The sequence below is a fragment of the Physeter macrocephalus genome, chromosome 11 (genome assembly GCF_002837175.3).
Source record: "Physeter macrocephalus isolate SW-GA chromosome 11, ASM283717v5, whole genome shotgun sequence".
NCBI lineage: Eukaryota > Metazoa > Chordata > Mammalia > Artiodactyla > Physeteridae > Physeter > Physeter macrocephalus.
Genome location: NC_041224.1, coordinates 68,218,436 through 68,234,216, shown reverse-complemented (window position 1 = coordinate 68,234,216; position 15,781 = coordinate 68,218,436). Strand labels below are relative to the sequence as shown.

Below are 15,781 nucleotides of genomic sequence, written 5' to 3'. Positions count from 1 at the left end.
GAGAACTTGGGTCAAACCTTCCTCACCGTGGAGCCTTTGGGTGGTGTAAGAACAACAGCAGGGTTAATAAATGCAGAGCACAGCCTGATAGATTTTCTGGTCACATCCTATCAGCAGCCAGAGAGCATGGATGCATTCCATGGAGCATTTATGGGCTCACTAGCACCAGTCTATGACAATTTTATTTAATCATAAAAATATAATAGTAGTCAAATCTTTTTGTAGTTTCAGTTTACTGCTTTCTCAAGTGAAATAAATGGTCTCTCAGATTTCTTTTACTTTCATCTCTCTGCTCTAAGTACAGTAGGATAAGGTTCCAATTAAGGCCCATTAAATGTTCACGTTGATTCATGTGAGGCATCTTCCAGTTTCTTTTCCTAACACAATCTCAGTGTACCTCTGAGTTACCTCTGTGGTGTGTTTTCAGTTTAGCAGTTGCCCATATAGAAGAGACTCATTCGGGTGTGAGGTCTCCCTTCCTCCTAGTTCTGCAGCCCAAAATGGTGAGTAGAGATTCTCCTTCATTGCATTCCAGACAAGCATATGTTTATCACCTGTCAGGTACATCCAGATGAACTACACATGCCCCTTGGGAAGGGGAGCTGGCAGCTGGCCAGAGCAGACTGACCTTCCCAACCTCTCTTCGCAGCTGTGCTGGAGCAGCACGGTGAGTGGCAGCCCAGAGACCCCTACAGGGGGACCTCCTGGTGCTTCTACATCTTTTGGGTCCACGGAGACACACAGAGCTCTCTTCAGTTTCTTAACAGACGGGGATACACGCTCTGACGGCAGAGATGGCCTAGCTGAGGTGATATCAAGTGTCAGAGCTGACTGAGTGGATACTCCAGGGATTTTCCCATTAAGAGCAGGGAATATGGAGGCTGACAACGATAATTTCAATAACATCACAGTCAACACTTGCTCCCAGCCAGGGAATGTGCTAACACTATGCGCATGATCGAATTTAATCTATACAACAACCCTATGAGGTATTATCAATGTTATGCCCACTTTATAGGTGAGGAAACTGGCACCAGGAATGTAAGGGGTTTGACCAGGATCACGGAGCTAGTAAGTGGTATAGTTGTGGCCATAACATAGGTCACCTGGCTCCAGAGCCCATGTTCCTCTCATCATGCTATAGAAACATACTACCAACTCCTTAAAGCAGAGACCAGCCCATGGCTACCATGACAGAACTCCCGCACACTAGGGTCTCTGACGAGGTGTACATTATCTGACGGCCGACCAAAGGTGCATAATCCCAAAGGAATTACATAACATGAAGAGATTTAAGAAAAATATTTTAAAATCCCCTCAGGAAACTTGCTATTAAATGAATGATATGGTGATTTGGGGGTCTTTAAGTATAGATTTTCCCACAGTGTGGGCTTTCAGAGTGAGGCATACCTGCCAAAAAGCCTTTTTTTTTTTTAACCAAATCATAACAAGTCAGTGTAGGTTTGCTGTGACAATGCCACCAACTTGATAAGCAAATACCCCAAAGACATCCACTCTCATGGCTGAGAGTCAAATAAACTTGGGGCCTATATAATAAGGATGACATTTAACCTTCACGACAATCCTGTGAGTTAGGACTTCTTGGCTCTATGTTACAGCTGGGGAAAGCGACACTCAGGGTAACCTGCCCAAGTTCATCACTCAAGTGTGAGGAGGGGCTAGGATGTGAACCTAAGTCTGCCTCCAAAGCTTTCTCTCACACACCACTGTTTTCTCAGATGCAGGATTTGCCAAACCTTAAGCACAGTGGTTTCCTTTGGATCTCAGAACTACTGGCTCCAGCAAAAGCAAAACTAAGAAGTTTCTTTTAGAATAAATTCAAAGATAAATAACTTATAGTGCCAAAGAAACGGCTCTTAAAGTTTTAGCTAAAAGTCAGTTCAGGAGGTTTGGTCACTAAAACAGAAGTGCTGTATCCTACAAAGTCTGGGGCCATTTTATCCTTTTCTGCAGTATTATGCCAAAGAAGAGATGTATTATCTCAACATCCAATAATTCATTCAACAAATATTAAGTAATTACTATGTGCCAGGCACTGCTGTAGGCACTGCAGACAAAGGCTCTGTTCTCAAGATACTAACATTCTAGCGGGATGGGGTGGGAGCGGGGAGACAGGCAAAATAAATAAATGTCAAGGGCGGGTAATAAGTATATGAATAAAAATAGAGCAAGTAAAGGGGAAACAGTAACCATGGGGCTGATACACTATTTTAGATACTGTGGTCATGATAACATGACATCTGAGAAAAAAACCTTTGAAACACCCCACCTCCCAAACCATGCTGATTTCTGAGGGAAAAGATTCCCAGGTAGAAAACAGCAAAAACAAAAGGTTTGACATAAGAGGTGTGTTTCTAGAAGAGCAAGGAGACCAGCATGGCTACAGTGGAGTACTTGCGATTACTGCAATTAGAAATGAAGATTATTAAATTCAAGTACTTATGTTAGTCTGGACATGACTTCCCACTTCACCTTAGAATTATATATTTGTCCTCCATCAGAGCTGGAAGGGCCCTTGGGAGTACCCAGCCTAACTCTGGGTAAAGCCCAGAGAAGGGCAGTGACTTGCTCAGCGTCACACAGCTGTACAGCTGTGAAAGGACCCAGCCGTCCTGACTGCTGCACTAGTATTTGTTCCTTGGTGCTGGGCTTTTTGTGACTGAAGAGGATCTCATATAAGATTTCCTACCTCAGGAGAGGTGTTTTCTCTGTGATTACAGATTATGTCTTTATAGTCTATCTCAGTGATTTATTAAAAAGGTCCCTCTATGACCAAACACCAAGGCAGGACCAGAAAAAATTAGATTCACCACTGGTCGTGAGTTAAACTTTGACAAAATATTCCTTCTGGCCTCATTTTCCACCCCATTAGAAGATTTCCAAGTGAGCAAAGGATGACTGAGGATTGTGCACACACCTGACCTGGCAGTGGGGTTCAGCTCTGGACCTTGTTCACAGGATCGGGGTTTGGGCACCTGGGGAATAGGGTGCTGACAGTTTAGTGCTTGGCTTCCCCTTGTGCATCTTCTGCTGCTCTGCTCAGTCTTGGGATGGAGCTCAGAAGGAGGTGATTAACTTCATGGCATCTTGCGGCTAAGCTGAGCCCTCACAATGACCCTACTCATGCCCTTGGTCTCACTTCCACTGCTGAAGGAGCTTAGTGGGTTCCCAACTTTTTATAGGAGAGTGGAGATGAAACTATGGTTAGCTTTCAATTTCAAAGTTTCAATGTTAGATTTCCTGACAGTTATTTTACTGGAGTGTTCTGAATCTGAGTTCCCCAAAAATGAGAAACTGAGAAGACTGGTGAAGGAAGGATAGTTTACCTGTACAATTGTGTTTTTTTCCGATCACTATGCCAGAATTATGAATTCAGCCTACTGCTGAATCAGGTGTATTATTTAGTGCCATAAAGATGATGGTAACAGGGCCATCAGGGATAGCAACAGCTGCTTTTCTTGAGCATTCACTATGAGTCAGGGCCTTTATTGTCTCACTTAATTCACACAACAATGTGGGAAGTAATGGTATTATGTCCTCCATTTCACAGATGAGGAAACCGAAGCTCACAGTTCAGTAACTTGACCAAACCAAGGTCACAGTGCTAGGAAAGAACAGAACACAGATTTCAAAACCAGCTGACTTCAGAGCCTATGCTCTATGTCATGGAGGCGTGACATCTGACTTTTAGTACTATCAGAGATCAAGTTCAAACCCTCAACTGCTGACTGACTCAAGACGTGAATCCATTCAGGTTCCACCTTAACTATCGCTGTATCAACCACAAGCAGGGGGATCCATGGGATTATAGTGAGCCACGAATTAGGACACAATCCTGTACAAAGGGGGAGAAGAATGTTCCTTTCTCAGTTAAGTGCTACAAGTATACCTGGCCAATGTTAGTCTTGGGTGGTGAAGGCTTCCGTCTGAGAGCTCAGTGGAGGCTCCCTTGCGGAGACTGCTATTTACTCCAGCTGATTCCCTGGCAATGCAGCCACCGGGTCAAGGAGGGAGTTCCTTATAACCTCTCAGGTGGTTTTTGGAGTTAAAAGGTACTTGGTACGAGCTCATGGTACTTCAAACTACCCTTGTGTTGGAAAAGAGAGATGAGGACACCAAAGAGATGAGGGAAGTAAAAGGTATCTTTTATTTGGATTCTGTGACATTGGTGACTTTTAAAACAAGCAGCCAAAATTGCTAACTGGCAAATTTCTCCATTCTAATATCAGCCAGGTCACTCACTAAAAGTCTTAGAATAAATCTTTAGGCAGGGGACCTCTCTGGTGGCGCAGCGGTTAAGAATCTGCCTGCAATGCAGGGGACAAGGTTCGATCCCTGGTCTGGGAAGATCCCACATGCCGCGGAGCAGCTAAGCCCATGAGCCACAACTGCTGAGCCTGTGCTCTAGAGCCCAAGAGCCACAACTACTGAGCCCACGTGCCACAACTGCTGAAGTCCGTGTGCTTAGAGCCCATGCTCTGCAACAAGAGAAGCCACCGCAGTGAGAAGCCCACGCACCGCAACGAAGAGTAGCCCCTGATAGCCGCAACTAGAGAAAGCCCGCATGCAGCAACGAAGACCCAGTGCAGCCAAAAAGAAATAAATCAATAATTAAAAAAAAAATCTTTAGGCTGAAGTTATTTTTAATTAGGAAATTTATTGTTCTACTTTTGGGAAAAAACCCATATTTTTCTTTGGTGCTGTAATATTGAGAGTAACTACAAAATGGTTATACTGTTGAAGTTCTTCGGCTCTTCCTTAGACATGATACATTTTTATTTTGTGAAAGGAACTGTATCTGTCACACAAAGAAAGAAAATACAGAAAGCTGACGTTTGTGTGACAGCTAGAGAATAAGCTGCCAACACTGGGAGGACAGAAAGGCCTTGAATGCTGGAGTTTCCACTTTGAGCCCACCACAGCAGACTCCATTCTTGGACTTGGATGGGGCTGGGGGAGTTTACCAAATGGGTGTGACCTAGGACCATCTGCCTTTGAGAAAAACAAAGAGTAAAGTAAGAATGTGTGAGCAGGAATTAGGCCACGTCTGAAAGTTCTAAAGGCTAAAACGGAGCTCTGGAAAACCGCCACTCTTAAAACACAACTCTGTGTCCCTCACTTGTAGATGGTATACAACTGGAAAACTGCCCTGTTTTTGTTTGCAGGGAAACATCTGAGGTGAGTACAACGGATACATTTTAGGACCGTTTAGTCAATTAACATTTGGATTGTCTTATTAAGCCATCAAACTACAAAAGACTTGGAAAACGCATGTCACACAGCTCAGGCAGAATCTAGTTTCAAGAGCTTCAGTGTCCAGCTTACTCGCAGGTTCTGATCTCCCCAGACACATTCAGGAACCTCTGGTGCAGTGCCGAGCAGATGATTACATGATCTGCATGACTCTCTAAAGAGAAGCTGATGGGGGGAGGGTGGGCCAACGGGATCCTTCCTCCTTTCAACTATCACAGGAGACTCCGGCTCTGATCGCTGGAATCTATGGGGTCTTTCCAAATGAAAAAGTCAGTCACTAACTACAATGAATATGCAGAGGTGCTTATTTCCAATACAGTAATGTGCAGGCAGTCAAATCATCTGTCATTCAAGTTAATTTAATTATCAGACCACATTTAATTATTCAATATAAAATGTAAATAAAGTGAAGGTCTGACAGCCCATACTAATTATGTTCATTATAATAATTAAATGGGAAGGAACGTAGAGTCATGAAAGTACCATAAAAGACAAGGAAGCTTTTGATTAAAAAAAACATTTTAATTAGAAACTGCAGCCCTATAGGAAACAGATGATTGGTTCTATCAAGGATGGGGCATTACTTTTATTATCCAGGTTTCTCTTCTAAAGTCATCTTTAGTATCATGGGGCTCAGTCCTTCCAGTTAATAGACTAAATGGTGCAAATAAAAAGTGCCAATCCTTTATGCAAAGCAGTTTCCTAATAAAACAGCCTCAGGCTGCAGCAGGAGTTCAGGATCTCCTGTCTTATAAAGACACAAGCTGGAAATAAAGGATCCTCTGTGGACAAACAGGCACTGAAAATTAACATGACTTCTGCCTAATGATACGGAAAGATGAAATGAATTGAGCATCGTAATTTCTCCTCTGAAATTTCTCTGATTTAAAGAAAGTGGCATGAGGTTAAATAAATTCACTTTCACAAGAACAGAAGTGAGGTGGAAAGGGCACTAACTGGACTGCCAATCAGGAGGTTGGGCTCTGCCAGTTCTTGCTTGGCAATTCCTTTTCCTTCTCTGAGCCTCAGTTTCTCCATCTACAGTATGAGGGAGCCGGACTAGGTATCTCAGGGCCCTTCCAGGATGAAGCCTCCATGAAACTGTGATTGAAACTGGAATCAGCTTAAAACTGCACTTCCATATCCCTCAGCAAATGCTCATTTGGCAAATTACTGGGTTTTGGAGGGAACAGAAAGGGGATTTAGAATGAAAATAAACAATCAACTTTTTAGTTATAGAAAACTCCCCAGTTTTACTGGGATATGAGCAGTTATCATTCAGTAAGCTTGAGGCTATTTCCCCTACCCTTCCCTTGCCATGCAGCCTGATGGGCGTGGAGCCCAGCCACGGATGGTGAGCATGGCTGTTTGGTGCAGGTGAAATGACTGTGGCTAGAGGCAGCATCACACAGCAAGGACACTGACATCTCACCTCTAAGTCTCTGCTTGTGAGTGTCTGCCAATGGACCCCCTGTATTAAGATAGGAGAACCAAGGTATATTCAGCTTTTAAGGATGAACTGCCATGGAGTGGGCAAGCAGCTCATGAAGCTATCTGGTACGGAAAGAATCTGGAGTAGGGCAAGGAGGATCTAAAAAACCACAATATGTCTCCATAAAATCAGAATGCTGGTCTGTGGTTCTAATCTCAGCCATTAAAATATCACAAACTCATGGAGCTCAAAGGAGAGATGATCTAGGACAATCCTAGATCACCCTAGATCATCATTTTTTAAAAAAAAAAGGGGGCTTCCCTGGTGGTGCAGTGGTTGGGAATCCACCTGCCAATGCAGGGGACATGGGTTTGAGCCCTGGTCCGGGAGATCCCACATGCCGCGGAGCAACTAAGCCCGTGAGCCACAACTACTGAGCCCGTGTGCTGCAACTACTGAAGCCCATGTGCCTAGAGCCCGTGCTCCGCAACAAGAGAAGCCACCGCAATGAGAAGCCCGCACACCGCAACAAAGACCCAACACAGCCAAAAATAAATAAATAAATAAATTTATAAAACAAACAACAACAAAAAAAACCCCACAACTTTTTTTTGGTGGTAAAATATGGATAACATATAATTTACCATTTTAACCATTTTTAAACCTACCACTCTCAATGGCATTAAGTACAGTCACAATATTGTGCAACCATCACTGCTATCCATTTCCAGAACCAAGCTATTGGGTTGGCCAAAAGGTTTGTTTGTTTTTTTCCATAAGATGGCTCTAGTAGTGCTTAGTTGTCTTTAACTTCATTCGAAACAATTTTGTTAGATTGTATTGTGACAGCTGTCATATCAGAGTGCATTTAAAAAAAATTATCAAAATTGGTGGATTTTTGTGTAGCCATTTTAATATTGAAGATTGAAGGAAAAAAGCAACATTTTCGGCATATTATGTTTTATTATTTCAAGAAAGGTAAAAACGCAAATGAAACAGACAAAAAAGATTTGTGCAGTGTATGGAGAAAGTGCTGTGACTGACCAAACGTGTCAAAAGTGGTCTGCGAAGTTTCGTGCTAGAGATTTCTCGATGGACGATGCTCCACAGTCGGGTAGACCAGTCGAAGTTGATAGCGATCAAATCGAGACATTAATTGAGAACAATCAACCACACGGGAGATAGCCAACATACTCAAAATATCCAAATCAAGCGTTGAAAATCATTTGCACCAGCTTGGTTATGTTCATCGCTTTGATGTTTGGGTTCCACATAAGTTATGGGAAAAAACCTTCTTGACCATATTTCCACATGCGATTCTCTACTTAAACATAATGAAAACGTTCCGTTTTTAAAACAAATTGTGATGGGCGATGAAAAGTTGACACTGTACAATGGTGTGGAACGGAAGAGATCGTGGGGCAAGCGAAATGAACCACCACCAACCACACCAAAGGCTGGTCTTCATCCAAAGAAGGTGATGTTGTGTCTATGGTGGGACTGGAAGGGAGTCCTCTATTATGAGCTCCTTCTGGAACACTGAACGATTAATTCCAACAAGTACTGCTCCCAATTAGACCAACTGAAAGCAGCACTCGACGAAAAGCGTCCGGAATTAGTCTACAGAAAACGCATAATTTTCTATCAGGATAACGCAAGACTGCATGTTTCTTTGATGACAAGGCAAAAACTGTTACAGCTTGGCTGTGAAGTTCTGATTCATCCACCTTATTCACCAGACATTGCACCTTCAGATTTCTATTTATTTCGGTCTTTACAAAATTCTCTTAATGGAAAAAATTTCAATTTCCTGGAAGACTGTATAAGGCACCTGGAACAGTTCTTTGCTCAAAAAGATAAAAAGTTTTGGGAAGATGGAATTATGAAGTTGCCTGAAAAATGGCAGAAGGTAGTGGAACAAAACAGTGAATACATTGTTCAATAAAGTTCCTGGTGAAAATGAAAAATGTGTCTTAGTTTTACCTTAAAACCGAAGGAACTTTTTGGCCAACCCAATACCTCTTTGTATGGTCAAAAATGCTCAAGCCTCAAGAGGGAAAATGATTTATCTAAGATCCCGCCGCTAGTGGCAGAGCTGAGGTTAGAACCCAGGCCTTCTATTTGCTAGATTATGGTCCATTTTGTGCTCATAAAACACACTGATTTACACTTTCCCAGGATCTTTACGTGTCTTCCCCGTGTAAGGCACACAGATATGTCCCAGAAACATTCAGAGTTGCAGAATGGCAGCTTCTCAGTGTAGTGTCTAGGTAAATGGGCATCATCTTCTAAACCCTCCACCCCTGCCCAAGAAATACTTCAGAGATCACTGGTAGAATGGGCTGGTGATACATCTAATTTTCTTAAGCAATGTGAAATGAAAAGAACACTGAGCTGGGCTTTGCAAGACCCGCGTTCTAGTCCTGGTATTTTAGCAATTCTTTATGTCATTTCAGGGGACTTATTTCACCTTTCTGAGTCCCGATTCTTCACCTGTCTGTGAGATGGGAGTAATTCCTCTGCCTACAGCCTCAATGAAGTGCTAATGAGGTCCAAGAGGCCACAGATGGGGCAAGCAGTATAAAGAATTCTACAAATACCAGAGGTTATGCTTTAGAAAAGCATCTCCATAAGGTGCAATGTCTCAGTGTTTGACAATTACTATCATTTCTATCAATTTCTGATTTCTTCTCTACTTTTTGTCATATTCTTTCTTTTCACAGGTTGTTGCATTTCAGCAATTGCCTGAGGACTGAACTGACTTCTCTGACCTTCTACCTTCCACCATATCAGAAGTGGATGTCCAGTTAGGATTCAATCCCTCTGGGAGGCAAGGTGTCGAGAAAGGAGGTCTGGCTTTTTTTACTTTTCTGATTTCTTCCTCTCAACAATTACCTCTAAACCCCACAGCTTCTTCCCCACCTGAGAAGCCATAGGGTCTCTGTCTCCTCCTTGTATTGCTTACTGCTCTCTCTGCCCATTTAATCTGCTTTCTTCCTGTCCCAACATGCCCAGTCATTACTTTGCCATCAGGTCCACGTCAGTTCTAACATGCCATTTCCAAATACCAGTTCCCCCGACCCCACTTCTCATTGACTCTGGTGAGCCCAGAGATACTTAGAGTGTGTGTTTTATCTATAGGAGAGGATTAGTCTGTGATCCGGCATCAGCAGAAAATCTCTCTGAAATCCTACACAGTTCTGAGTTCAATAAATTCATCACAACAGAGTTGGTTTAAGCAAAGAGTTTCAACCATCCCTAAACATGGGTGTGCTGAAGAAACTGAACTTTTTGCTGTAGAACCGTACAGCAAAATGTTATCACACACACAAATTACTTACCTCTTTATAAGTGCAGTAGATAGTGTCATGATAAATGGTAAACGACTTAACAGGAAACTGTGAGGTAAACCATGGGCTGTCTACACAAGATAAAGCCACACAGCCATTAAAAACTGTATTCACAAAGAAGGATTATGATATAATGTTAAGTGTACAAAGCAGGATAGGAGTGTATATACCATATGACCTCAGCTATGTAAAAATATTCATAGAGGGCTAGGGAGTGGGTGAAGTGAGTGAAAGTGGTCAGAAGGTACAACCTTCCAGTTATAAGGTAAATAAGTTCTGGTGATGTAATGTACAGCATGGTGACTGAAGTTAACAATACTGTATTATATATTTGAAAGCTGCTGAGAGTAGATCTTAAAAGTTCTCATCACAAGGAAAAAAATTTTAACTATGTGAGGTGATGGCTAATTTAATTTACTGTGCTAATCATTTTGCAACATATAAATATATCAAATCTTCACACTGTACACACTTAAAAATAATACAATGTTACCTGTTAATTATATCTCAATAATATTAACTGGCAAAAATATTCACAGAAAAGAGACTGTAAGGAACCTGCCAAAACGGTGACAGTGACTATCTCAACAGTGAGATCAGGAATAATTGTGATTCTTCCTCCTTCTTTACACTTGCCTATCTTTTTCATGATGAGTAAGAAACACTTTTGTAATCAGAAAAATAAAAACAGACTTTTAGAGGGAAACGAAATGCAGTTTAGTAGGTCAAATGGATACACACGAAGAAAAGAAAACCACACAGGAGATTTCGCTCAACTTTCCTTCCTTGAGTAGCTTGTAAGAGACTCGTGAACCTGCTGGGCTTAGTCCGTGGAAAGGACAAAGCATCAGTACCTGAGAGAGCACTGCATGAGTGCTCCTGTGGCGGGAGGTGAGAAAGATCTGCCCTTCTGGCAACGAGGTCTGCGAAAGGGGAAGTTTTCTACGTATGATGCTTCTTCTGGCAAGGGTCCACATTTTCTACATTTTAATCATGGAAATCTTTCTAGAATGGACTTCATATTCCTCAACCTTCTTAAAAGGAATGCACAGAACATACATTTTGCCTCCACGCTCACTCAGGGTCCACACTGGGGGCATCAACAATCATCCAGGGAAATCAAATACAGGGCTTAGTGTCCCTTTGAAACCAGATAGCTAAAATTTTTTTTTTTTTCTTTACTTTCTTGGCCGTGCCACGCGGCATGCAGGATCTTAGTTCCCTCACCAGCGATCAAACCAGTGCCCCCTGCAGTGGAAGCGCAGAGTCTTAACCGCTGGACAGCCAGGGAAGTCCCAGATGGCTACAATTTCTGAGGTCTTGTGCTTGTCTTGTTTTTTTCTATCCTCTTTCTCCTTATCAGATAGGCAGTTTCAGCTCTTAGTGTGTAGGTTCTCACCTTGTATTTGGCTCTGGCACTACAGCTATCTCCTGTCCTTCTTCCGCCCTGGTCTAGTTTACTGCAGGCTAATAAACCTAGTAAGCACACTTATTAGAGAGTTGCCTAAAATAAAAATTAGTAAGCTTAGAGTGAGGGTTAAGGGCTGTTCATAGGCCTTTTTCTCAGCTATAATCCACATAATTAAGGTTGCTGAATATGAGGCTTTAGATAAATGAGGTAGTCAGGAATTACAATTTGATATGTTAGTTACGCCATAACTCTGTTTTTAAAAATAAAGATAACAACCTAAATGGGAAACGAATTTGAAAAAGAATAGATACATGTATATGTATAACACTTTGCTGTACACCTGAAACTATCACAACATTGTTAATCAACGATACTCCAATATAAAATAAAAAGTTAAAAAAATATAAAGTGCTTTATTATTGTTATTTTAAAAATAAATTCTGTAACACAGATTTCCCAACTTTTTAAAGCAACAGAACCCTATTTACAAATGAAATCTTGCTCAGAAACCAAATAATCAAAATAGTTAAAAGCAGAACTACTCTGGGTGATTCAAGGAGGTAAGGCCTAAGCCCTGCCTTCTCAGGCTCCCCTCCAACACCATCTGGCACCCTCTTAAGCACCCAGGCAGAAGCCAAAGACCAAGAGCAGTTTCATAAAGCACCAGACTAATGCTATAATATTTGCAAAGTGATCCAAGTTGAAAGATGTAATCTATTTCATTAAAACAACAACAAAAAAATATGAATAAAGCATCAGGATCTATGTGGTAAGGGAGTAGATGCTTCTGTGTGGCTTAAGAAGAATATTTTATTAAAAATATATTATTTTTATAGCTTTAAGAGGAAGTCCTAGTGCCGGTCTAGTGCTGATCAAATCTCTTTGGAGAGAAGTCAGAGGCATATCTCTGGAGCCTGGTTAAAGGGCCTCACACAGGACAGATGGGTTCCAGCAGGCTAGCCTGCCTTTTCTCACTCCAATACCTCACACTCTCAGGGCTGGGGAAGCAGTCTGAGGAACTTTCCTGTGCCTCTTACCTGGTTATCTGGGTGGTTGACAGTGAAGTAGCCCACACAGACGATGACCTCATGAAGGAGGCTTTCACAGGAGACGTGGCTGCAGTGGCCCAGTAGGGAGCTGGCGATGTGCCGGAATGCAAGGGACAAGCCCTCTGCCCCTACAATAGACTAACAAAGACAAGGAGCAGTTAGAACTCCCCAGCCCAGGGACAGCCAGGGCTTCAATTCACAAAACACACCTGGGCCCTGTGCACCTTCTGCCATGATGCCAGAAAAGCATATGAAATTTCTAGAGCACTGTGCTTAACAGTTCAGTTCAGGGATTCCTGCTCCAATAAACGACCATAATAAATGCAACGTTTAAACTGTAAAAAAAAAAAAAAAAAAAAAAAGACAGAAAATAAAGCACAGCAGACCAAATGCCTGTACTATGTGGATCAAGACACTATTCACCTAAAGCATGGGTATTTATCCCATTTTTAACAAGGTATTTTTTTTCTCATTGCACAGTCTCACTGTAGAAAATTTGGAAAAATATAATAATAATAAAATACACCTGTAAATCTACCATTTAGCTAACTTCCAATACTTTTTTTTTTCTGAAGGAGAAAATATTTTCTTGTATGCAGGGATAAAAATACGACTCTAATTATTTACTTATGTTCAAATAGAAAAGAAATATAAATAACAGTTATTATTCAAATAGCTCTAGAGCTCCCAAAGCAATGTAAAAAAACCCAACAACCTCCCCCTGGCCCCCCAAAAAACCACAAAAAACAAACCATGAAGCCCCCTCAGCTATGAGGCTTCTGGGATCCTTTCTTGAGACAGTCAAAGGTCTGTTGGTGGTGGGCGACGCGGGAGGAGAGCCTGAGTCTGTCTGTGCAGCCTGAAGCGTCTATTTAATAAACATGTCAAACAGACAGAGCGACAGGAGGGCAAAGGGGAGAGGCGAGGCCCACAGAATGCACTCGCAGCCCACACTGGAATGAAGCACCACTGCCAGCCTGTGGGAAAAGGCAGTGTTTTAAACTCATCTCTTGATTTGAGGTCTTGGCTGGCTTGAACCAGGTCAGATACGTTGCAGCTTGGAAGTTTCAATGAATTCACTCTGCCTAACAGCCGGGGAAGCACAGTCTTTTTAATAAATACTGTTGAAACAAAATTACTACTAAATTTTAAGAGTGCCTTCTGTCTCCGTTTCATTGCACTGAGACAAAATGTTTTTCAAGCCCCAAAGAGACTTCAGGAGGGCCCTGCTCCTTTAAATCAAGTAGTGACACCTTCTCAGCTCAGCCCTTATTTAATTAGTTGTGTCCAGCTTGCTGTGACCCAGTGCCCTCTGTTTAACCTTCACTGATAAGAGCAGGTCAAGGGGCATGTAAGTTTGAATATAAAAATTAAACCAATTTTTCAAGGAAACTATATTTCCTTTTTAGCCGGAATTAATTGCCAAGTCAGTACATTGATTTGTTTCTTGAGACCACCTTCAATTGTAAAACCTGTCAAAGTATATGCACTATACAATATCCGGGATCTCAAGGCCATCTGTGCCAATATGAATTCAGAGTGAAATCAGACTCTTTGCTGAAGGGAGAAAAATATTTTGACAGCCTTATTAGTATATAATGAAATGGAACCAGGTAAGAAAATATTCTAATGGATAACCTTTTGTTACTACTATGCGATGAGTTCTCACACAAAACAATCACATAGGTTTATGGCTTCAAAGAAGGGTGCAGAAGCACTGGGAGTGTAGCATTCGAAACCTAACCTTTTGATTCAACATCTGCAAGATGGTTTGGGTAAATTCTTCACCTTCAGAATATGAGTCAGTACACATTTCCTGAGGGCCTACTACGTGCTAGCTAGCACAGTGCCTTTATGTAATCTCATTTAAACCTCAGACTTGTGAGGTAAGTGTTTTTAATCTCTATTTTACAAATGAGAAACTCAGTCTTAAGGATTCAAATGACTTGTCTAAGGTCATACAACTTGGTAGTATGATGGCTCAAAGTCAGGTCAGTCTGACTCTAGACCCAGAGGTCTTGATGAGGATGCTTCTCCATAACAGCTCTACAGAGATGCATTCTTGTGATGCACTGGGACTCAAACCGTCAACATGTCTTACACTGTCTTGTCTAACTCTTCAGAGGGTCAGACCATTTATCTCATTTCAGTTTTCTTATTCAGTTCCTTCAATCCTCTCAGGCAATTCATAAATTGTCTCCCAGATTTTTTCTGAGCTCAGACCCGTACTGTACCTAAAATCTCTTTTCCTGTGCTTTATAAACATAGTTCCTGAAATCTCACTTTTGACAAGTAAGTTGTATTAATGAACTAGAATATGAGTTTCTCTGACCATATCTATCATAAAAATAATACTTTTCTCCTAAACTCACCCATTGCTTTACAATGCAAATATTGTGTATTTGTATGCTATTTACTTGAGCATTGCATGCTTGATCAGATGTCTATCTACATCAATGATGTCTATGTGGTCAGATGCTTTGCTTTAGCTTGCTCAACAGAGTGTAGTGGTTAGTTAAAAAAAATGACTATAAATCTTTGACAGTCCTCCCATTGAGAGATGGGGTCTATGTCTTCTCCTCTTGAATCTGGAAGGCTTATGACTGATTTAACCAATAGAGGATGGCTGATATGTAACTATATGACGTCTGAGGCCAGGTCATAAAAAAGCCATGCAGCTTCCGTTGGTTCTCTTGGAGCAGTTGTTTTCCAGAAGCTTCCTCTCAGGAAACTCCTACTGAGAACCCAGACACCACGATGTTTTGAGAAGCCCAAGTCACATAGAGAAGCCATATGTAGAGTCTCTGGCCAACAGTCCTTGATGAACCTAGTCTTTGAGTAATCAATCCCAGGCATAAAACATGAAAGTGAAGGAGCCTCCAGATAATTTGACCTCCCAGCTATTTGAGTCAATTTGCCCCTCTTCTCCATACCCCCCAACCCCAGTCATTCGAGCCCCTCAGCTGAAGCCCTACATCGTAGAGTAGTGACAAGCCACCTCCACTGTAAAAAGCCCTGCCTGAATTCTGGATCCACAGAATCTGTGATCATAATGGTTGTTGTTTACCCCACTAAGTTCGTTTGTTTTTCAAATGTATAAAAGTAACTGGAGGGCTTCCCTGGTGGTGCAGTGGTTGAGAGTCTGCCTGCCCCGGTCCGGGAGGATCCCACATGCCGCGGAGCGGCTGGGCCCGTGAGCCATGGCCGCTGAGCCTGCGCGTCCGGAGCCTGTGCTCCGCAACGGGAGAGGCCACAACAGTGAGAG

General features: G+C 42.0%; 1 protein-coding gene across 18 annotated transcripts in view; it reads right to left on the bottom strand.

Moving 5' to 3' along the window:
• Positions 1-15,781, bottom strand: part of SCAPER (S-phase cyclin A associated protein in the ER) — a 491,770-nt gene that overhangs the window by 19,307 nt on the left and 456,682 nt on the right. For 9 of the 18 annotated variants that reach the window (XM_055088136.1, XM_028495131.2, XM_024128925.3 and 6 more), the window contains one exon: positions 12,505-12,654. In XM_055088136.1, the coding sequence (XP_054944111.1) occupies positions 12,505-12,654 (150 nt within the window). Of the gene's footprint in view, positions 1-3,506; positions 3,626-4,286; positions 5,014-5,346; positions 5,528-7,338; positions 8,327-8,347; positions 8,657-10,047; positions 10,128-12,504; positions 12,655-15,781 lie in introns of those variants that run through there. The other 9 variants (XM_055088139.1, XM_055088147.1, XM_055088144.1 and 6 more) reach the window with 9 other exon arrangements.